General features: G+C 38.0%; 1 protein-coding gene across 22 annotated transcripts in view; it reads right to left on the bottom strand.

Moving 5' to 3' along the window:
* The window catches only part of SSBP2 (single stranded DNA binding protein 2), a 188,493-nt gene that overhangs the window by 5,208 nt on the left and 160,593 nt on the right, over nucleotides 1-22,692 (bottom strand). For 13 of the 22 annotated variants that reach the window (XM_050912629.1, XM_050912631.1, XM_050912632.1 and 10 more), the window contains 6 exons: nucleotides 20,904-20,952; nucleotides 18,844-18,879; nucleotides 12,372-12,426; nucleotides 9,157-9,227; nucleotides 7,782-7,860; nucleotides 4,825-4,853 (listed from right to left, as the gene is read on the bottom strand). In XM_050912629.1, the coding sequence (XP_050768586.1) occupies nucleotides 4,825-4,853; nucleotides 7,782-7,860; nucleotides 9,157-9,227; nucleotides 12,372-12,426; nucleotides 18,844-18,879; nucleotides 20,904-20,952 (319 nt within the window). The remainder of the gene's footprint in view (nucleotides 1-4,824; nucleotides 4,854-7,781; nucleotides 7,861-9,156; nucleotides 9,228-12,371; nucleotides 12,427-18,843; nucleotides 18,880-20,903; nucleotides 20,953-22,692) is intronic. The other 9 variants (XM_050912642.1, XM_050912643.1, XM_050912651.1 and 6 more) reach the window with 6 other exon arrangements.

The raw sequence follows: 22,692 nt of genomic DNA, 5'->3' as shown, positions 1-22,692 counted from the left end.
TGACATAAGTGACTTACAAATGTGTACTTAAAGGTAGACATATGGATGGATCTGGTCTACACAGACCTTTGCAAAGGCCTGTGCCTGGGGTTTTTGTTCATAGTGTTCACAGTTTATTGAAATACAGTTTCACAAGTAGTTCACAAGTGTGGTTCGAGTGCTAAACCACTTCACTGAGCACAGCTAATACACAGCGTTTATAGATAAAAGAGTTAACAAGAGTTTTAGACAAAAGACTCCTGAGTAACAGCTGGCCACTGGACTCGGCTCACAAATGCTTTCAGGAGGAGGTGCACTTTTGCTATTTGCTTGCACAGAGCATAATGCAACAGCATTTTAATCTACCTTTTCAGTGTCTAGGTGTAACTGAAATGCTAATAAATAATAACAATATACAGGCTTCTGAAGATAAATTCCTTTTTTTTACAGAAGTGCACAACCACCTCTGCAACATTCAGAAAATGCTTTCAAGATTCAGTTACTTAAAGAAAGGGTGAAACAAGGTAATTGTCACCGAAATCATTCTGAGTCAATAGCTAATACATGATTATTGTAGACACTACAATTAGTTAGGTGTTTTTACAAAGTTGATTTGTGGTACCTCACCATTCCTGGAGCATGGGCAATTCTCCTTCCATCACTGTCGAGACTCCTACTTATAGAGGATTTGTGATGGAAAAGGAGCAGTCAGGGAAAGGGGGGAGTGAAGCCATGAACTTCATTATGAAACATTTACATCTATCACAGTTCTTCCCCTGATTTTTTTTTTAATCCAGAAAAACTGAATGCAATATTGCTGTTGAGATTTTACTTATACAAATGCAAATCTGGTATGTCACAATAAATTGAACACAAACCTAGTGCAGTCAATGGGCAAACTAACAAAATGCAACTCCAAGTAGTGACCTTGATCAAAGTGACCAAATCATAACGGCTGTAAGAATCCTAAGTGAATTTGTCCTCTTTTTCTTATGTTATTCTCAATTATAATCCTGACACAGTATGTCTGTTAGCATAGAGATTTTTTCTTAAGAAAGCCAGGTATTTTGCACTTTGAAAACACCTGCGTGCAATCTTCATTTAGTATAACTAAATCTGCAGTAAGGCAAACTTTGAATGAAAAATCCCTTAAAAAAAGAGAAAGTCCCCTTAATTTCTTGGCACTTTCCTCAGTACTACAAAGGGTATCTATCCTACCCTGGCACTTTAAAGATGTACACTGGAGTGTTCACTGAACAGAAAATGGGATGGGATAGCTATGACTGCTACTTCCCTGTCATACCATATTTTGCATGCTCCTCCTTGTAATCATGAAGTCTCATGTTGACCACGTGTCCATAATTTAAAGACTGCAACACATTCCACTGTTCCACAGATTTACCCCACCGCCCAGGAGAACAAAAAGTGTTGTTCTCAGCTTCACCAAATACCACAACTTAAATCAGTTACTTTTTGCTACTACATTAGCAGACTGGTACACCTGACTGCTGTAGATACTGTCTGCTTTGTAACGTATTTTGTATGGTTAGTGAAAGGCTGCTGTTAAGTTTTCACCATATTCCCCCAAGGGAAGATGACCATTCTCAGTCTGAACGGCCAACTATGTATATGGGTTCAGCCTGGTGTATTTATTTTCAGTTATAGATTAAACATAAAATTAATTACATAAGCAACATGCAAGCGTAACTTTTTTATTAGCAGCTGAAATGCAGCTTACAGAGTTGGGTCAAAACCCCTGCCTTAGCCCTTTTGCTTTCTTCAGTCTAGTTCACTGCTTCTGAAACTGTGATCGCCAGATCTCCAGGAATCACTGGACAACACATCCATCAAAGACAACTAAAAGACTAACTAGTTAACATCAGACAATTAAATCTGCTATTCAGTGAAGTTACTACAGCAAATATTTAGGGATCCATAGCTTAAAAAAGGTTGAAAACTATTGCTTTAGTTCAACCACAGCTACTGTACCTTAAGCAGGAATTAATTCAGGGCAGTCCTGTTGCCCGTGTTATGCAGAAGGTCATACTACACAATCGTATCAGTCCCTTCTGGCCTTAAAATGCATGAATATAAAGTTTAAAACCCACTAAGGCCTTGTCACATTTATTTTATATGATGCTCCTGCACTTTTGTTTGTTCCTGGGGGATTTACCCCTATTTTATCTTGCTCTATGTAGCACAAAGCTTTGAAATTCTGCCATGGCTACAGTACGCTAGCCCCAAAGGTTCAAATTTCTGACATAAACACTTTTATAGCAACTCCCCTGGGCTGCTTTTATGGCCAGTATGGGGTCTAGCATTGTAGTACTAGCTGAGTTTTTCCAAAGCAAGTATGTCTTTGATGCCTGCACAAATTCCATGGGCACTGCAAGAAACACTGGTTATTAATGTTTATTTAATAAGCATAATTTCAGTTAATTTACTTCCCCCATCTCAATCTACTTCATAAAAACTTCATGTTTTGCCATTCAGCCAATTAAATTAAAATCTTCTCTAGAAAATGTAGCTCTGAATTCTGTGAGCTGTACTGATTCTACCAAGACTGGATTAATTTTCTACATCTCCTGGGAACTGATAATCAGTTCCTCTAATATGCATTTTACTCCACTGCAGTCCTGTGCCTGGACTTGAGCATCACACACCCCAAACCGTGTTAACTTCAGCGAACGATCTCCATCACTGGAAATCTACTTGTGAAAAAGCCAACTGCAAGACTCGCCGGTGACGTGTGCAGGGAGGCTGTTGCCTCAGCAAGAACAATCCTGGTAACTGTACAAAACTGGAAGGCAGCCACGTAAGAATCTTGCATGCATCAACCCCAGAAATCTACTGTTCCTTGCAAGCAGAACTTTTCCATTCAAGTTTCAAAAGCATTAGGTACTACTACCTACCTGAAATTACCAATGCTACCCACACGCTTTTACTACTATCAATGAAGGCTGCATACTGGGCAGTGCTACTCAGAAAAAGATATTACAGTGTAACAGGACAACTCTGCTACTTCCGAAGTCAGCAGCATTTTTCTTTTGAAAAAGACATGCATCAGATGTGATTTCTATGAGTCATTTATTAAGGTTAACAAATTGCAAGACTTCCAGGTAAATTTTTGGATCCAAGTTTTCAGAGCTCCTGATACTTGTATTAGCACATATACTGATACTTAATACCAGTGAGTTGAATACAGACTTTTAAAAATAATCCTACGGCAAGCTAATGGAAATGTTTTGGGTTTTTTCCTTAAAAAATGCTGCAGTTTGCAATAAAAATACTGAAGAAAAAATATGGACATTGATTTAAAAAGTGCTGTACGCTTATTATCTCGTTGGAGGCTTTTATTGAATCCATCACTGCACTTCTAAGCACAGCACAACTAAGGCAACATGGTCATTTCAGTCCATCATTTTACTCTTTGCAGAGCCTGAAAATGTTACAGATCTTAAAGTGTACAAAAATATAGGATTGCTATAGACACTGCTCCCTTACAGGACACATATTGCTGAGGTCCTTCTCTCCAGGAAAGAGACACACTAAGCACACTTCACAGGCTACCCCTCTCCCATACCACACCACCAGAAGATCACAAACTGGGGAACCGCACAGGGTCCTCCTCCTCCTCCTCTTTGGATATACAAATATGTATCACTAAGTGAAGAATGATTCCTGCCTTCTGAACACTGGAAGTGTATTCTCAACAAATTCACACTACAAACTTCTGTGTTAACCCATGGGAATTTAGGTGAGCATTTTGTTCCCTACGTGTTGGCATCTCATCATAGCTCCTGAGAAGAGATCTACAGCAAGGTCCCTAGTGTGATCAGAGCACGTGCAGATCAGCTTTAGACAGATCTGAAACGGCAAAGTCTGAACTGGGAGAGATCTAGCAACAGCACCGTGGTACTTGGTGCTGGGACAACCAAAATACACCAGCAGTTGATATGCTCAGAACAAACTTATACTCCTTTCTTGGAAGATTGTTAAGAATTTTGCTACAAATGAATGAGTTGTTACAAAATTTTAACTGAAACAATCTGTCCATCAATTTCTGTATCTACAGATCAAAAGTACAAAAGTGCAGGGAGATTGTTGTAGTGATGTATTTATTAGTTTCAGTCAGTTATATCTGCAGATGCTGAGTACAAAACATAGTGTTTTGCAGGGGACAGATTTATGCCACTTTATCAATACCAAATAAGCTCATTAATTCCTAAATTAATGATGATCACATATGTAGGCGTTTTATTTTTATGGAAAAAGTGACACATTCAAGCACAACATTATTTTCATAGGTGCAAAACCCCTGCAGGTTAAACTCATATTCATTTCCAACTATACAATGGTTGCGATATCAAAATAGTGCTTCTTCTGAGACTACTTCTTAATCTAGCTTTTAGGAACTTATACTAATGATTAAGATATTAACATTGCCTTACAGAGGTGACAAAAGCAATCATGCAGTGCATAAACCTAACATCCTAATGACATTTTCCTAAATTTACATTTAACTAGAATTGATTATTAGAACTATATTCATTTGTCTTAACAGTATGGAAGATTATAACATGATCAATCAGATTATGAACTGGATATAATTAATCACATTCATTAATACAAATTATTATGCAGTAGGGAATAAGTCTACTTATACTCCCTATTGATTATATTGTTTTTAAATTTTCAATTAATACTAATTCTGTCTGCATAGCCTCCAAAGAGTTGACGAGCAGAAAATGTAGATACATAACAAAAAGCTTCATAACAGAGACAAAGAAAATATGTTTAGACTGAAACATTCTAAAAATTCCAAATATTTGAGTAGATACTCACTTTGGAAATACTGTCCATGTCTCCTGAGCCTTAAATTAAAACAGACAATTATTCAGTTAGTTTTGAGCTGAAGTTAATCTAAGAATTTTTTTTCATAGTAAATACATAGTGTAACAGCAATATTTTAAAACATCACCAACCATGCATCATCTCACTTCCTTCCCAATGTCTCTCTTAGTAAAAGTTTACCATCAGTATTGAATAATGTTAGTCCTTTCTCTGTGTACACACCCAGTGCAAAAAGTGAGAAAAGAATGAAGGACACACTTCTGATCTGTATCAGTTATTTGGATGGCATCCTTTCAGGACGAGACAGCCCAGCACAACTCAAGAAACCGTATGTCCAACCTCCCGGTTGTCTTAGCCATGGTAGGGTACAGGCAACACAATTAATTTGAGGTATATCCACCTATGGGAAATGTTGCTTCAGGAAAAACAAAGCAAAATCATGGCTAACTAGTAAAATTTGATATTCCTGGGGGGAAAAAAAGACCACTATTATCACTAAGGTCAGCTGGGAGGGTTTCATCAATGTCTTTGCTCCCAGAAGCAGAAGCCTGCTACTGAAATTGGCTGAAATGACATCAACTTTTGACGCACTAAAAATACTGATGATGACAGTATCTTTCAGAAGAAAGCAGATGATCCTGAGGACCAGAGTAACAGAAACCAAATAAAATTAAACAGAATTAGTGCAAGACTACTGGAAAGAATTTTTTTCACATGCTGTAGCTCTCACTCAGGTAAAGCCAAGAAAAAAGGAAACGTAACTTTAGGATGGATGTATCAAGAAAAGCATTTTTAGCAGCAACAGACAGTAAACAATTCTGGTCATCTATTTTCAGGAAAGACAAATTCTAGAAGAGTACTGAATACAAAACTAGAAGAGTATCAGAGAAAAACAATCAAGAAAATGGAGTTGTGGGAGGAAACTGAAATAGGTTACTATACTTAGCCAGGCAAATTAAGGCTGAGAAGGAATATGATTTCTCTCTATAAATATACCAGATACATAAATGTTATGAAGAGTTATTTTGTCATGGCCCAAAGGATAAATTTTGGTGGAAATCAGGAAAAGATTTCTTTCTAACCATCAGAGCTATGAACAGATATCCAATAGAAGGGTTGTGGTCAAAGAAGCTGAAGAAGTTCAAGATGGACCTTGACCAATTTATCCATCTGATTATGAGACACAGCTGCCTACTGCAGCATGGAAATGAATGCAGCAGATCTCTCCCAGCCCTCCTCTCCTTAAAGAACTCAGGTTCCAGTTTAGATATGAAGTTACCCCTAGAAAGCAGTCATCATTAATTTGACTAAGCACTTCATCACTTTCACTAGAGAAAATAGCTAACCAAATGCTAGGTACACGTAAAATCCTGCCATAACTGTTTCTATTTAATTTTTTCTTTTAGCTAAGAAATAATTCTCAGGCTATAGAAAGTGACAGAAAAAGATGTGATGATCTTTTACACAGTTTTTCATTTATTCGAACGTAATGTTTCCTAGATAAAAAGGTAATTCTATTAGGAGATAGATGCCTACTGCTGAATTTTAATCGTTCAGAACACGTCTGCTAAATGAGGTTTGATGGCTTAGTTTTTTTCTCATCTTGTCATAGCCTCTTTGAATTTCTCCATTCGTCTTACCTGTTTATACTTCCTGTCTCACAACCTCCAACTTTTGGGCTACGAGTGATAGATCTCCACCCACCATGGTAGTATGGACTTAAACAGTATGGAGTTTAGGTTGGTCCATGCCTGTGCTGGGAAGGTGACAGAGCTTTTCTTTGGGGATAGAAGCAAGGGGAACACTGGCAGCTTTGCTTCTGCCTGCCTGACCTGTATCTAGCTTGCTTGGGTTTCTCCCCATAAACACCCCATGCTCAACAGGGTGTTGCTGGTGCCCCTTGTGCGCATTGGGCCAGCTCCCAGATGTAAAAAAGAACCTTGCTGGTGGACCAGGGGGATAGAAAAGGAAAGAGATCTCAAGTCTTTGCAGCCTGAGGTTCCCCCCTGTTGTTGCCTGCATGACTGACTGCCCTTGGTGCAGACAGAAGTGAAGAGTACAACACAAGAACTGTATTCAGAGCTACTGGACTGGTGTTAGGGTATGAGCAGAAATAAAACCAAGGCATTTATTCACCTTGTGGGTATGGAAGAGGAAGGCATAAATGCAATTTATTAGCTGTGGCTTGTTTCTTAAATCTCTTTCAAGTGTCTATCATGCTTCCAGCAGAGAGTAAGAGCAAAGAGTTTGCTAGGACAGTCAGGAGATAAAGCAGTGTGTGTTTTGCAGAGTTGTGCAAGGCTTCTCCCCTAGATACGAGTCCTTCAAAAATCATATTGTCAGAAGTCAAGCAGTACACTGTTCCTCCTGCCTCTGCATGCCCTGACAAGAATTCATGTTCTTTTGGGCGCATTAAAATTGGCACCTGTCTGAAGCTGCTAATGGGGATGGAGTAATAATACTCACACTTAACAGACATATGGCTAAGTGTAGAACAAATGAGGATATCAAAATGTTGGGATAAAACCAGCTTAACACATACATCAAAATATGTAATAACTTACTTCCAGGGAATTAGTAAGAACGTGCATCAGCATGTCACAATGACACCTTCCCAATATTTTCAAAGAGGAAGAGAGGTAAATAAAAATGGTTCTTAAGTCTTCACCTCTACATTACTATGATGGCATGCTTTTAGACTGGTTTTCATTAACTGGATTAAAACCATACTCTCTTATATAAATAAAATACAGTATTTTTCTTGCTGAGGTGTGTGATGCATGCCAACTCAGATGCTTAAAAAGTATCTTCTTATTGATGTATATACAGCTTTTTCAGTTTTTAAAAGATTTTTACATACAGTCTTCCACATAACTCAGAGAACTAGTCATAGAAAATGGCACTAGTCATTGAAAGTTCACAATGTTCGTAATATTTACTATCATTACCTAATGATCCATTCATGTGATGTGAATCCATTCCACCCAGTCCACTCATAGGTCCATCTGACCCTGGCCCCATTGGAAACTATAAAAGGATCAGACATTAAAAACTGGTATTACTGTACAATTTTTTGTAGATAATCTAATAAAAATAAAATATTCCCCAGGAAAAAAACCAGGAAAAATGCACAGTCCCAGCTCTGAGTGTGCAAGTCAAGTGAAAGTCTTTCATGTGAAGACTGAAAAACCATCATTGCTTCTGTTCACTTTTTCCAATGCTACCTTAATGATTTTTGGAAACTCTCACCTCTGTAGGCTGGAATATAACTTAAGAATAATTTATTATTTACTTCAACACTTTCCGTATGACTTTCAAACCTGCTAGTGCTGACCAAGCTCCACTCCCATTGAAGTTACAGGGAACTTTATGATTCTCTTCAATGAGTAAGTGATTAACAGCTTTCAAATCCCACCTTATCCATACTGATAGTTGGACTACTCTGCATTACCTTTGCAGCATGAACAGTTTCTGTCCAATTTCAGATACAAACCTTAAATCTAGTTCTTCAAAAACTTAGACATTAGCATTATAGAAAAATTTCTAAAATTCACTGCATAATGATCTAAATATCTATATTTTTAAGTTCTACTGGCCTTTTTTTCAAAAGGCCCATAATATGGATCATGATTAAATGAACTTTGGTTGTAATCAGAGAAATACAATAAAACTGGAGGTGTAGAGAAAGATCAGAGAGGAAACAAGTTCTACCTAAAAATCCAGATTTTTGTCAGCAGCTATAAAACTGCTGACATTTACGCTAAAATAGTCACAAGTTAACTAGTTCATTAGGCAAATACTTAAATGTTATCAACAGGTTTCATTCTTAACATCCCATTTAGATAAACAGGGAAGTTTGTTTCTTCTCAGAGGCATTAATTCTATCCTTTTTTACAGAATGACAGGGCAACATAATACTGGTCACTTTCAGCAATTTTCTCCTCCCTTTTCAGGGGTAGCTACTTTTTTATAACAAAAGTTTGAATCCTGCAGAAACTAATGCTTCGTGGCAGCTCCTAGGATGCCGTCCTATCACACAGAAGTCTATTGCACCGCAGTGTGACAAACTAAGTCGTCCCCAAGATCCAGATGCAGAAGCTTCTAAGGTCTGTTCCATGTAGAAGAATATGCTCCACTCATTATTTTGCATGTACTGGCATGATTGATTTGGGAAACATTAAAAAGTATGCGCTGGGGGGAAGCAACTGAAGTGTCACCCATAAAAATGGAAAACTTAGTATTAATGATATGTGATGGAAATGTAGTGTTTGGATAAAAAAGGCTGTATAGTTCAGAGAAGTATATAACTAGATTCATATTTACATTAGGTCTGTTGGGTCCAGGTGGTACTGCATTCATTAAAGTGTACATGTTGTCTCCAGAGTTGGTTGAATCTGTAATAAGAGATTATTTTAAGTCCTAATATATACCTTTCAATAAAACTACTCACCTAATACATTTCCTGTCATTTTGTTCATATTATTTCTGTGCCTGAATCACTGATACACAGTGGCAATATAATGGAAGATTTCATTCCTATCTATTGCTACCACACAACAGAGCTATGAAAAGAAATAATTGCAATGGTCCCTAAGTGACTACCTCTAGACTCTAGTTTTATGCATAACTGTTAAAAGGTTTATAAATCACCAAGTAACTGTAACTATTTAATTCCATAAATCCTTTTTCCTTGAGTTCCAAATTACTTCACTCATCTTCAAAACAGGAGTTTCTTTCTTATCAATACTTCCTGTAATTTGTTTTCCATCTATAATAAATGATAAATAGCTTCTCATTATATGGAGTGCAAGTTAGTATAGCACATGAAAATTTTTTATTCTCATCCATGTCAGTCTATTTGATTTTGGATATATCTAACCATTCAGTTGAACACGGTGCAAAGATCCTCACTCTAAGGATAGCTTTAGCTGATGTATCCTCATGGTACAGTGTGGTGCAATGCTTCAAAAAAAATCCTGAGTCCAAAACCAACAAAACCATCTTGGCACAGCATGGTGCTTAAGCTATTAAGTTCTGCCAAGAGTTTCACTTGGCCTTGCTAGATGTTGACACAGCTATATTGCATCTCAGTCCTTTTCCTGCAATCAATGCACATGAATTTTCAGGTGGAGCACCTCCAGAGTTGAAATGCAGGAGTCAACCCAGGTAACTCTTCTGGTTGAACTTAAGAAACCAATGCCTAAGAACCATTAGTAGATAGAAATGATTCATTCTGATCTCCAGCTTATCCCCACTGCTAACACACACAAAGTCTTAACACCTTTCATCAATATTTGTATGAAAGAGAAGGCAAAAAATTAGGCAAAAACCTTTCCCAAGGGAACTTGACAAGAGATAGGCCATGTAATGAAAAGGTTTACTGAGAGGAGAATGACCTAAGGAAAGTCTAAATACATCCCTAAGGGGACAGCATGATTTAAAAAAAAATATTGGCAACTCTGGAAAATCAGTACCTCTATAATATCTGCAAAAAGAAAAAAGAATAGCTTAGTACTCTGTATCTAGATCCTCCAAAAGACCATTCCACCTCTTTGAGCCAGAGTTCTGGGATTAACAACACACACAAAAACCACTGCTGAGCTGTAATTCCTTTTCCAAGACAAGGTGATGGGGGAATTTTGAGTCAGAAGTAGTGAAAGTGAGAAAGCCGAGACCACTGACATGTGTCAGACCTGGGAATGCAGCCTGACCTCCCACAAGAATATATTTGTACGTACAGTAGGAAGTTAAAATCAAGGGTTTTGTCTATTCCTTAATCTTTCTGAGACAGTTTTCTAAGCATTAACTCACCTTGGTGAGTAAATAATTCCATTATATACAGAGCACTATGTATCACTAGAACATTCAAATATGCTGTTTGAGGAAGAGGGGGAACAAAAAGCTTTTAGCCTAAAGTTATCAAAGTAAAATTAGCATATAAAAAGTTATTTTTAACATTCAATGAGGTAGGCAAAAAATTCTTCAACCACTAGATCCTTTTGCAACACACATCCCTGGCTCTCCCCATGTTCTGCTGGCTCATGTAAAAATACAGAGGGGCTGGCTGGGCCACGGGAACCCTTGGAGCTGCTTCGTCTCAGAGGCAAGTAAATATCTTTGCAAAATTCTCAGGTGGCCAATTTCTAAGTGTTTTCATACTTTGGAAAACAGAGCCTCAAAACATCTTTGAGTCTCTTAACTGAAAATGGGAACAACTGTCAGCAGAAGTTTTATTTGAGCTGCACACAGACAGTCTAACATGTGCCATAACTGCAGTGCTGACTATTTTTAAAAGTGCAGGCTGCCCATAAGTTTGTTTTATGTTAAAAGAGACTCTAACTTTTAAATGCCAGCTTGCACTAATTATCTTTTTCACTAACGATACAAACAAGGAGGCCCTACGCTTTATCTTAGGTTGCATTTTTTTAAAGCCCTGGAATTGTATTTAATGAAGATATTATATTGGTGCAAGAAGTTTTGATGGCCAGTGAGGAAACTTCCCTACCCTCTTGTGCTGTAGAGGACAGCAAGAACATCTAGGACATAAGAACTGAGGATGCTGTAACATCACTGAGGTGAACGGGTCCCTCTTAGCTGGTGAAAGTGAGTTACAAAGGCAGATATTGGCCAAAAGGAGTAGCTATTGAATATTTGGTTACACAAGATGTAATTAGTTTCATTTTAGCAGATTTCTGATGATGTCCATGGGGGAGGACAGCATGCTCCACATCCTGCAGTTCCACCTTCATATCAGAATCTTTGCAGAACTTCGATGGAGGGAAACACTTACATCTAGTTGCCCATCTTTAACCCTTGAGAAGGTAGCTAGCCATCCTGAATCCTCCCATCCTCCTCCTTGTTTCCTCAAACCTTGGTAGGAATGTGGCCAATCTTTTGCATGGCCAAAATCTCTATGTGGTCCGAGTTGCAAGATACAGACCATGTTACTTAGGGAAACAATGGGGCAGTTGAAGTTCTGTGAACAGATCGCTGGTAGGACATGACGATGGCTCCCCTGGGGCCTTACTCCTCCACTGCAAGACAGAGGAGAGCAACCCATCCAGCATGACCCTGCCGTCAGTCAGATGACATAGCCGCGGGATGCAGCACATCGCTCAAGAGCCACAGGTTGGTCAGGTCTACCCCACAGGATACTACAGGGAAGTTTCACCAGATGCAGAAATCTCCTGATTTCCAAACTGGTGGAATTGTCCCAAAGAACATTAGCAAAAGCAAATAAGACTGTGTCTTCTTTCATTTTGAACTTGCTATGGCTGAAACAGTGCAAGAAAAGATCAGCTCAAAAGCCAGAGAAATTAATTGCTCCGAACTGCAGAGAAACAATGCTTTGTACCTCTGCAACACAGCAGGGAGAGAAAGAGAGTGAAAGTGCAGGAAAAAAACTGATACAGAAAGTATAAACCCAATACATTATCATTATCTGATTCTTTATCAAAATCAAAGGCTGAAAAATAATTTGTGTACTACCTAAAATCCCTTATAATTATGTTTTACTATTTCTGAGTATATTTCAGTACCTGCAGGACTAGGCATGATAGGTGTTCCTGGTGGCCCTCCACCTCCTGGAGGACCCTAGAGAGAGTAGAAAACGTCAGTTAGCATGAGAGGAAAAAAATACCGCAGTAAAAAATGAACACAGTACAAATGAAAAAAAAAAAGTATCGTGAATGTCATGAGTTACTTTGGTAAAAACATGCACATTTTCTGATAAGCTAGTGAAACAGCTCATCACAGATTAAGACAAGGTAATTGGTCAGCAAGCTCTGGCACAGACTTCTGATGTACGTAGGTATACAGACTCAAGAATATCCATTATATTCTGGTCAATATAGTCAATAACTCTCTGTCAGCTGGAGTCAGACAAGAGAAATACTTGGAGCAGGGCTTAAGACAATTACATTTAATTCCCTCAACCTACTTTTATTACTACTGTTTTTTCAGCTGGCATTTCTGTTTTGTTGTACTCTGTTTACAGTCAATGGCAGAGTAACCAATGTTTGCTAAGCACAAAACAAGGGGGTGTCCTATGGGGACAGAAGAGCCTAATCACCTTAAGAAAGCTTTCTTTTTTAGGCAGACTTGGTATCTTGATACCATAGGCATCTTAATTCTGTCTGTATAATATCCTACAATTTTTTAAAATAACGTCTGTATACAAACCTTCTTCTCAAATTAATGACAAATGGATTTAAAAAGTCAGGAGAATGCTGGGTACGGTCATATCACTTGCCTAGACTGCTAAACCAAAGATTTAGAAAACCAAAAAAACCCCATCAAGGAACATCTATTTTCTTAGTTTCAGGTATTTCTGTGTTACAAATCTGTTTATGACTAAGAATTGCACACAAACTGCTCTGGTTGTTAAACAAGCTTTTTAAGGTTCTTTAAGAATTTCTCCAAGAATTTTACTCTAAACTTCGTAATCGTTTATGTCCTGGTTTAACCCCCGTCAGCAACTCAGCACCACGCAGCCGCTTTCCCCTCCCCCCTCCCAGTGGGGTGGGGAGGAGGGAAAAAAAGAAGTAAAACTTATGAGTTAAGAACAGTTTAATAACTAAAGTAAAATAAAATACAGTACTTAATAATAATAATAATAATGATAATAATAATAATATAACAACTGTAATGAAAAGGAATCGGACATACGTCCATTGGATGATGGACGCCCGAGCAACTCCCCCTGTTTATATACTGGGCATGACATTCTATGGTATGGAATAGCCCTTTGCCTGTCCTGGCTATGGTCAGCTGCCCCGGCTGTGCTCCCTCCCAGCTTCTTGCACACCTGCTTGCTGGCAGAGCATGGGAAACTGGAAAGGCCTTGGCTTAAGATAAGCGCTCCTTAGCAACAACTAAAACATCAGAGTGTTATCAACATTATTCTCACACTAAATGCAAACCACAGCACTGTACCAGCTACTAAGAAGAGAGTTAACTCTGTCCCAGCTGAAACCAGGACAGTTTAGTAAGAACAGAACCGTAACATCTTGCTTCCCATGTTTTCAGATCCAGTAATATTTTTAAGTAACATGAAAAACTACCAACTTCCAGTTTGCTAAAAATGTCTGCGTCAATAAAAGTCAATAAATATGGACTTTCCATAATAAAAAATACACAGATTGCTAGCAACAGATGATTATTTTCATTGCCATATGACTCTTACTGTATTTTTATCTCTTTTGTTATATTTTACAATAGCAGATATACTGTTCCAGACAGTAACTTTTTTTTCAGTTGCACTGAATATAAAGGTTTGGTTGTTCCTGTCTGCTTACAAGGACACTGCTGAGATTTGCTATAATTCACTGAGATATTTTGGAAGGAGGCAGAAAAGTCTTGGATTTAAAACAATAGACACTGTTTCTCAATGACCTACTTAAAATAACATTTCTTACAAAACATTTAGCAATAATATACTAGTGTCGTGGTTTAACCCCAGCCAGCAGCTAAGCACCACGCAGCCGCTCCCTCACTCCCCCTCGCTCCCAGTGGGATGGGGAGGAGAATCGGGAAAGAAGGTAAAACTTGTGGGTTGAGATAAGAACGGTTTAATAAACAAAGTAGAATAGAATATTAACAATAATAATAATAATGAAATATAGTAATAACAATAATAATGATGATGATGAAGATGATGATGATGATGAAAAGGAATGTAACAAAAAAAAGAAGAGGGGGAAAAAAAAGAAGAAAAAAACCCAGTGATGCACAATGCAATTGCTCACCACCCGCTGACCGATGCCCGAGCAGCGATCCGCCCCTCCCGGCCAACTCCCCCCAGTTTATATACTGGGCATGACGTTCCATGGTATGGAATACCCCTTTGGCTAGTTGGGGTCAGCTGCCCCGGCCATGCTCCCTCCCAGCTTCTTGCACACCTGCTTGCTGGCAGAGCATGGGAAACTGAAAAGGCCTTGGCTTCAGATAAGTGCTACTTAGCAACAACTAAACCATCAGCATGTTATCAACATTATTCTCACACTAAATGCAAACCACAGCGCTGTACCAGCTACTAAGAAGAAAATTAACTCTATCCCAGCCAAAACCAGGACAACTAGCAAACATTATTCAGACAATCAAACTCAGTAATGTATCAGCTTTCTGACTGATACCGCTCCTCTGCAGGTTTGTACAAATAAAAGACTTGCAGGGGGAGCATCTCTGTCTGCCAGCTAGTGATCAACACACAGTTAATTGTAGATGAAACAGAAATCTTTTACCCAGAAGCAGCAGCACATCCCTGCAGTCAGTCAACATGTATATACCTCTATGCCCTTATATGTAACCCCACCTACCAGTTCTTTACCTTGTGCTTCCCTTTGCTTGTGAACTAAGCAAGGTCATTGAGTATCTTTTATAAAGTGTGCTAGAACAAAGGCTTCCTCCACCACGAAACCCACAGATCAGGTTATAAAAATCAAGGCATAATCAAAACTTCATTTCATACTGCCAGCAGCCCCATAGCTTTTTTCCCCTCCCAAATTACAATTGAATCAGAAATGAATGTGTTAGGATCAGGCTTGCCAAAACTGTCTGAAAGGCCTATTCAGCCCTCAGCAATGAGAAATTCCCCCATTGCTGCTGTGGAGCCACAGACTCCAAATTCAAAGTGACCTTTGGATCACATATATGACCCTCTAGGCATCACAGGCTATGACTTTTTATCCATGTACTTGTGCACTAAGCTCACTAACTTGATTTTTTTAGGTTTATATATATTTTTCAGCATCACATAAAGAGGTGTAGAAACCACTAACTGGTCATTTATTAGAAAAGTTACTTATCTTCACTACTAACTTTTGCATCTGATTTTAAATTTGCATTTACTCTCCTTGTTTGTATATTTTCTTCTCTTAGAAAGCCTCCTGGTATCAACTATTTTCACTCTGAGAATATATTAGTATGTAATGGAATTATTTCTCAAAAACTCTCTGATAAACTAACCAGATTAAGCTCTCAAAGTGTGTAGTTCCAGATCACAAATCCTTTGGCTAAAAAGCTGCTTTAAGAGCTTTCCAGCCCACACCTTGTCCCCAAACGCTTGCTCTCTTGGAAGCTACGGTCCCCCAGTTTTGCTTATTTAGCTGTTTGTATGGCTGGAGTTCATGCGTTCCTGTTCCAAAATACAGTGAGCCTTTCTGAAGCAAGACTACTCTCTCAGCATCAGACAAGACATGCACTGTGCAAGCATTTATACAGGCAGAAGATTTCAACCCCTGGCCCACCTCAGCTGCTTTACCACTATCCTCTGCTTGCGGCAGCCTCAGCTCTGCTTGGAGCTCCCTCCCTGAGTGTCCCTCCACCTATTTTGGGTCAACTGAAGTGCTTCAGCGAGGACCAGGTTCTTTAAATGCTTCAATCAACTTCAGTTGTTTTGGACAAAGAGGGTCACTCATCCAAGGAACTCCAGTGGCAGACTTGAAGGAGTGGTAACCTTCAGCAGAAGAGTGGGGACAAGGAATCAGGCAGCAAGCTTTCCCACTAGCACAGCTGGAGTTCACAGAGCACATATGATCAAGGCTCAGGAATTTTCAGCAATACGTCAATCTTTCGTGTGTTTCATTCTTGCATCTTTGCGTATCTTTTGATTTCCCTTCAATGTTGCCAGTTAGATGCAACATTCCAGCATCAGTCTCATCATTGTCACTGAAAGAGGTAAAATCACCTCTTTATTCTTACTCTTCCTCCATCTATACCCCGAAATATGGTGATGCCCTCTTTTGTCCAAGTCATTTATCCCGGCTGACCTTTGGCTTGATGTGAGTACACCAACAGGGTCTGCTACTACAACTTGCATTTTACTTAGGTTTGCTTCTTTAAAGTAATTGTCTATAGTATCTCCTTTTCTAGTTTCTCAGGACTTCATACTTTTGAAAAACAAGAATATGAAGTCAAATATTCCCAAAAAATCTTCAAAATCTGCAACAATAACTGATCACTAATGGCTGTGGCAAAACCAATAAAACCTCTTCACAACAAAGAGAAATTTATGAAGTTCTCCATTAAAAGAACTGGTTTCAAGATCAGCAGATTTGGACTGTATCCACTAAACATGTGGCAAAGTGAGTACTACACTTACGGACACTTACGAGAATCATAAACTTCTTCACAGCTAATTGTCTAAACAAAGGACAAAAGAAATTGCTTTTGTCTAAACAAAACAAGCTTATCCTTGAACTCATCCTTGAGCTTTAGCTCTGCAGGATCATCTCTCTTACGAAGACTGAAAGTAAGAGAAACCTATAAGGAGCACAAACAGATGAAAAAACACTAGTATATTGTCCTCGTGGTGAAGGACCTGCTATTTCCACACTGTGAAATAACTTCAAGTTTTATGGTGATTAAAGCCAATGCCCTGCAGTTGTCTAATCTTCAGGGGATAAAACATGAAATATCAAAAAAGGGAGGTCTACTGAAACCTGACCAACTAACAGAAATTTGGAATTCAACATACATATATATATATATATATAAAAAAATATATATATATAAAAAATTCTCCCTCGTTACCCTGTGAGACCAATACTAAGCATGTGATAAAAACAGATGAAACAATATGCCTTAGAAGAGTACATCAGAACTACAAATAATCCAAGTACAACAGTAATAACAACAATAAAGAGCCTAAAAGGATAAACAAAGTTAATCTCTTGGGATAGAGACAAAAACCAGCAGTATATACTCCAACAAAAAACATCCTGTTGATAGGTAAAGTGTATTTGTTAAATTCCAGAGGGTTAGCATTTTGTGTTCTTTTGAATGACAGCTCAATGCTGGGCCTATTACAAAGTTTTAACTATTTCATTCTGAAGTACAGACTAAGAAAAAACAATGATACCAACTAATCCATAATAAATTAAGACAATGTCTGTGAAATGAAGACATAACAGACCATGGAGAAAAAAAGAATTTTCAAGTCTTCAGAAGGTAATTATAAGAATAAAAATTTTCCTTAAAATGTTAGCTATCAGGACCCATTTGTATATCTTTGGGGAGATAAAAGCTTGTTCTAATTCTTCAAATGCTTTTTTTTCTAAAGTTCAGAAACTCATACACAATATTGTGTTACCGAGAAAGCTGGGGTTTTTTTGTCTTTTATTATTGAACACAATATATTGTATTGGTTATTGCCGTGGTTTAACGCCAGCCAGCAACTCAGCACCACGCAGCCGCTTCCCCCTCCCCACTCCCAGTGGGGTGGGGAGGGGGAAAAAAAAAGTAAAACTCGTGGGTTGAGATAAGAACAGTTTAATAACTAAAGTAGAATAAAATACACTACTAAGAATAATAATAATAATTGTAATGAAAAGGAATATAACAACAACAACAACACACCCCCCCTCAAAAAAAAAAAAAAAAAAAAAAAAAAAAGAAATAACACCCCAGAAAAGACAGGTGATGCCCAATGCAATTGCTCACCACCCGCTGACCGATGCCCGAGCAGCGATCCACCCCTCCCAGCCAACTCCCCCCAGTTTATACACTGGGCATGACGTTCCATGGTATGGAATAGCCCTTTGGCTAGTTGGGGTCAGCTGCCCCGGCCATGCTCCCTCCCAGCTCCTTGCACACCTGCTTGCTGGCAGAGCATGGGAAACTGAAAAGGCCTTGGCTTAAGATAAGCGCTACTTAGCAACAACTAAAACATCAGTGTGTTACCAACAGTATTCTCACACTAAATCCAAAACACAGCACTGTACCAGCTACTAAGAAGAAAATTAACTCTATCCCAGCCGAAACCAGGACAGTTATATAAATGTTTGCTGAAATAAAACAGCACTGAGGGTAATTTTGACCAGACTGATAATGATTCTGGTAATGAACATCAACATATGCACCATAGATGGCAGAAAAAAACCGAAGTGCAGATCAGATGTTCAGTTCTCAACCAATACACAAGGGTTCTTCTTAACATCTGGACAGCTACTTCTTTGCCTAAATAAAATGTAACATCTATTCTAATAAGCAAACACACGCAAGTGTACTTACTACATAGTTCCCAGGAGATGCTGAAGAATAAGGTATCTGTAATATCAATAGAAACAAAACAGTAATTTCTTCTGCAGTGAGATGGAGTCCATACGTACATTTATGTACAGCTGTACGTTAACGCCTATTTGTTTAATTTATTTCAAAGACACAGTTAAGGATTATGGAAAAATGCTATTGTTGTCAAAACAAACACCTCTTCTTTTCAATAACTTGTCGTTCTAAGTATGTTCAAGTCCAAAACTAGCAATATAGACACAAACCAAATTTAATACCCAAGATTTCAAATAAAAATATTTCCATTTAAGATTACTGTGCCCTGGTAGCCACTCTAACGAAATTAAAATGAATAACATAATTCACACATTTAAATGTCTGTAGGCTGAGGTCTGATATCTGCTCTCCATTGTTTCATAATAAGTGAGGCATGCATTTTTAATAGCCAGCATCACTTTTTTAATATACCAAGTTACAAGGTCTAGCTCCACTCCAGTTCTTGCATCTACTACAAGAGTCTTCTTATTCCTATTGCAGGAACCACAATAAGGTCTGTAAAGATCTGCAGTCTATAGTAAAAGGTTAAGCTATAAGATTATTAAGGTAATAAGCTTTATAAGGTGTATAAACTTAAGCAGCACATACTTGCATTTAAGTCAACAGGACTTCAGAGTCATCCCAAGCATGGACTGAATTTGTATGTTCTTATATATACTTAATCTTGATTAAAATCTTGACCAGAAAAGGAAAAGCAACTCTCATATCTATCACCCTAGAAAATACTAATTTTATTTCTTTGCATTATTCTTTTTTTTTTTTTAAAGGACAGTGTTCTATTTTCATTTCAAATTCAACTGTGGTATTTGTTACAGAGGATATCTGGAGAAATCCAGTTGCCTGTGAATAATCCAGTTTTCTTTTTTATGATAGCCTTTGCAATTATCCTCTCTAAAGGAGCATGGACCAAGGCTATTATAGGAGGATGGGGTAAGAATTAAGCAACTGTACTGACAAAATACAGAATTATTTTGTAGCATAAGCATCTTACATGATTGTAGACAACTTGTCAGCCAACTCATTTTTACAAATACATCTATTACTGGACTTCTCAATTGATTTAACAGAATGAAAATATTTCAACTATCAGTTGAAAAATATCCTAACATCCATTTTAGTTGAGTACATGCAAAAGAAAACTGAGGAAGAGTTTTAGCTCTTTTTTTTCTCCAACTGTCATCAGTAGAATTAAAAAATCAAAATTGAAAACAACAGAAAGAACCAGGCTAGTCTGTTAAGCCAGACCCATCTTATCCAACAGTAAGTGCCAAAAAGGGACACATTTTTATACTACTGACATATGATCACTGAATGAAAACGAAAACTTTAGCTTTGTGTTTTCTGAAGAAATACCAGACACTGTTGTTCATGTGGGATGCCTCACTGACCTCCTCTTCCTTCAAGCTGCTATTAGACTACCTCATTTTGTAGTTGTTGTAATGAAATTCACTAGTGCACTGCTTTTACAAAAAGCATATAAAAATGGCTAAAGTCTTACAAGCAATTGCTCTATGATTCCATATTCCCTAGTTAAGGGCAGCAAATGTGCTTTTGTTACGTAAAATATGTGAGCACACATTCAGCTGTATCTTAACAAGCTGTGATTTCTGTAGAGCTTGCTGGCCAGATAGTGTTGACCTAACTCATCTTACTTGCACCAAAGGAAGCTAAAATGTATTTTAAATATACACCAGGATAACCTTTGTGTTATGGAAGTGCTGTAACTGATGTAAAGATGTAGAGCTGTTCTGTGAAGTGCTCTAACTGATGTAAAGATGTAGAGCTGTTGTGTGATTATGACCAGAGCTGGATATTTGCAGGTCAATGAGCTCTCTGTTCAGATGTGCTCCTCACTGTGCCTGCTCTGCATCAGGGTTACAGGGAAAAATATAAAGCATGCAGTATTCTATTTGTTGAATGAAATGGAATTTTTTTCCTGGTGTATTAATGAGAAATACTTCCCTAAATATAAGATGATGTCTAATATATTTTAAATATATACTTACAGAATTGGCATTGGTTGGGTTTGGCCAAGGTCTACCACCCCCAGGACCCCTGTAACAGAAGATGAAAGATGAGACACAGAACAATCCTCGTCTTCTGACCAGCTCTGAGGAAGCAAATCAAAATAATCCGTTTCCAGAGTAACGAAGGATGGCTATTTTCAAATTAAAGTGTGTTTATAAACTATAACTACACCAAGTTATAATGCTACAGCAAAATTCTCACCATTGCACTACCATTATAATTTAGTCAGTTTATTAGTTGATTAAGGATAATTTATTTCCTATTACACGCCCTGCCACTCACATTTAAGAGACTTCAGTTCCTGACTCATTCTGGTACTTCTGTACTCTTCAGGACAGGACCTGCCAGAATGGCACCATAAGGAGCCCTTCCCCAGTAGCCACACTGCCAGAGGCTACAGTGGAGATGGCACAGTTTTGCATCGGTCCCAAACACTTGTGAATTTAGGAAGTGCCAGACATTCTCCTTTTATATTCTCAACGGAACAATTTGAAAGACATTGCAAATTTGTGTCTCTTGAAGTGCTTTCCTTCTGTTTATGGAGAATTTAACTCTGTGTTACATAGATGCAATGTTTTAATGTGGCACAGAAGTTATGCAAAGAGTAAAAAACAAGTTCCCTTTAAGTACTCATGAGAAGTGTTTTCCCTTGTACTCTGTTAACCTTTTTTAAAATACCTGGAGGAAGTATCACACATTCCATGAAAATCTACTTACAGTACAGACAAAGGCAGAAAGGTACTAAAATATAAGTGTAATTTCAGTCATACAAACAGTACTCTTGCCTACATAATTAAGTACCTTCCTGAAGAATTGAGGATGCATGCATTTATTGAGTATGGATCTAGAACACTGCAAGTATAGTAAGGTTTCATTAGTGAGAGTGATGCTAGTACCTTATAAATGCTTTGGGAAAAGCTATTTTTTAAAAGAACAATCCACAGAAAATATGTTGCAATAACCTGTATCTGATAAAAACAAGAACAATAACAAATCTAATTTATTAAAAATTGAAAACATGCCATTTTATACATACACTTTAAACATATGTTTAGATGTGTATCTAAAAACAGTTTGCTACTTGACTAAGGCTACATTATCTCCACAGAAGTCACAGAAACATGAAATTTATCATACAGCAGGCAAAGTGGAAATTTCAAACTTTTCAGACATTCTTGTTACACTTGGTGCAAATGGTGTACGCAAGATTAAGTGGCAGTTCCCCAGCAGGAGGGACAAGAGTGTTTCACAGGCAGAAGACCTGTTTGATAAAGCCAACTCGGACGAGAGATCAGAAGGGTACTAAAAGCAGAAGGGAATGGGGACAGGACAAAAAGGAAAAACCTTCCAGAAACAGCACGTTTTTCTCACAACTCTTGCAGTTATTTTAAGTTTCTCACTCTTAGCTGAGCTCAGAAGAATAGTTTGTCGGTTAGGCTTCGTCTTTTAACAGTCCTGAGGGAACTAAGCCATATGGGAGGCAAAATCTCCATGTTTACAGTCATAACATCTCAATAACCATAATTATTCCTGGGAGCATTAAGAACTCCTAGTTATTTATAACTATGATGAAATCACTTTTTGAAGGCCCTGACAACTGAGAGGCAGAGCAGATGACAAAACTTTTGCATTTAAAATGGCATTTTGGCCTCATTAGCTTTAGAAAAGCAACATTAGCCACCACAGCTTACCAGATATGGGAGAGTGATTTAAATATAGAGAAGAAAGCAGGCTTTATTAATGAGTTCAGGAAGTTTTCTATCTATT

The sequence above is a fragment of the Gymnogyps californianus genome, chromosome Z (assembly GCF_018139145.2).
Source record: "Gymnogyps californianus isolate 813 chromosome Z, ASM1813914v2, whole genome shotgun sequence".
NCBI classification, from domain to species: domain Eukaryota; kingdom Metazoa; phylum Chordata; class Aves; order Accipitriformes; family Cathartidae; genus Gymnogyps; species Gymnogyps californianus.
Note: the sequence above shows the minus strand (reverse complement) of the source record. Positions and strands in the feature narration are given on the sequence as shown.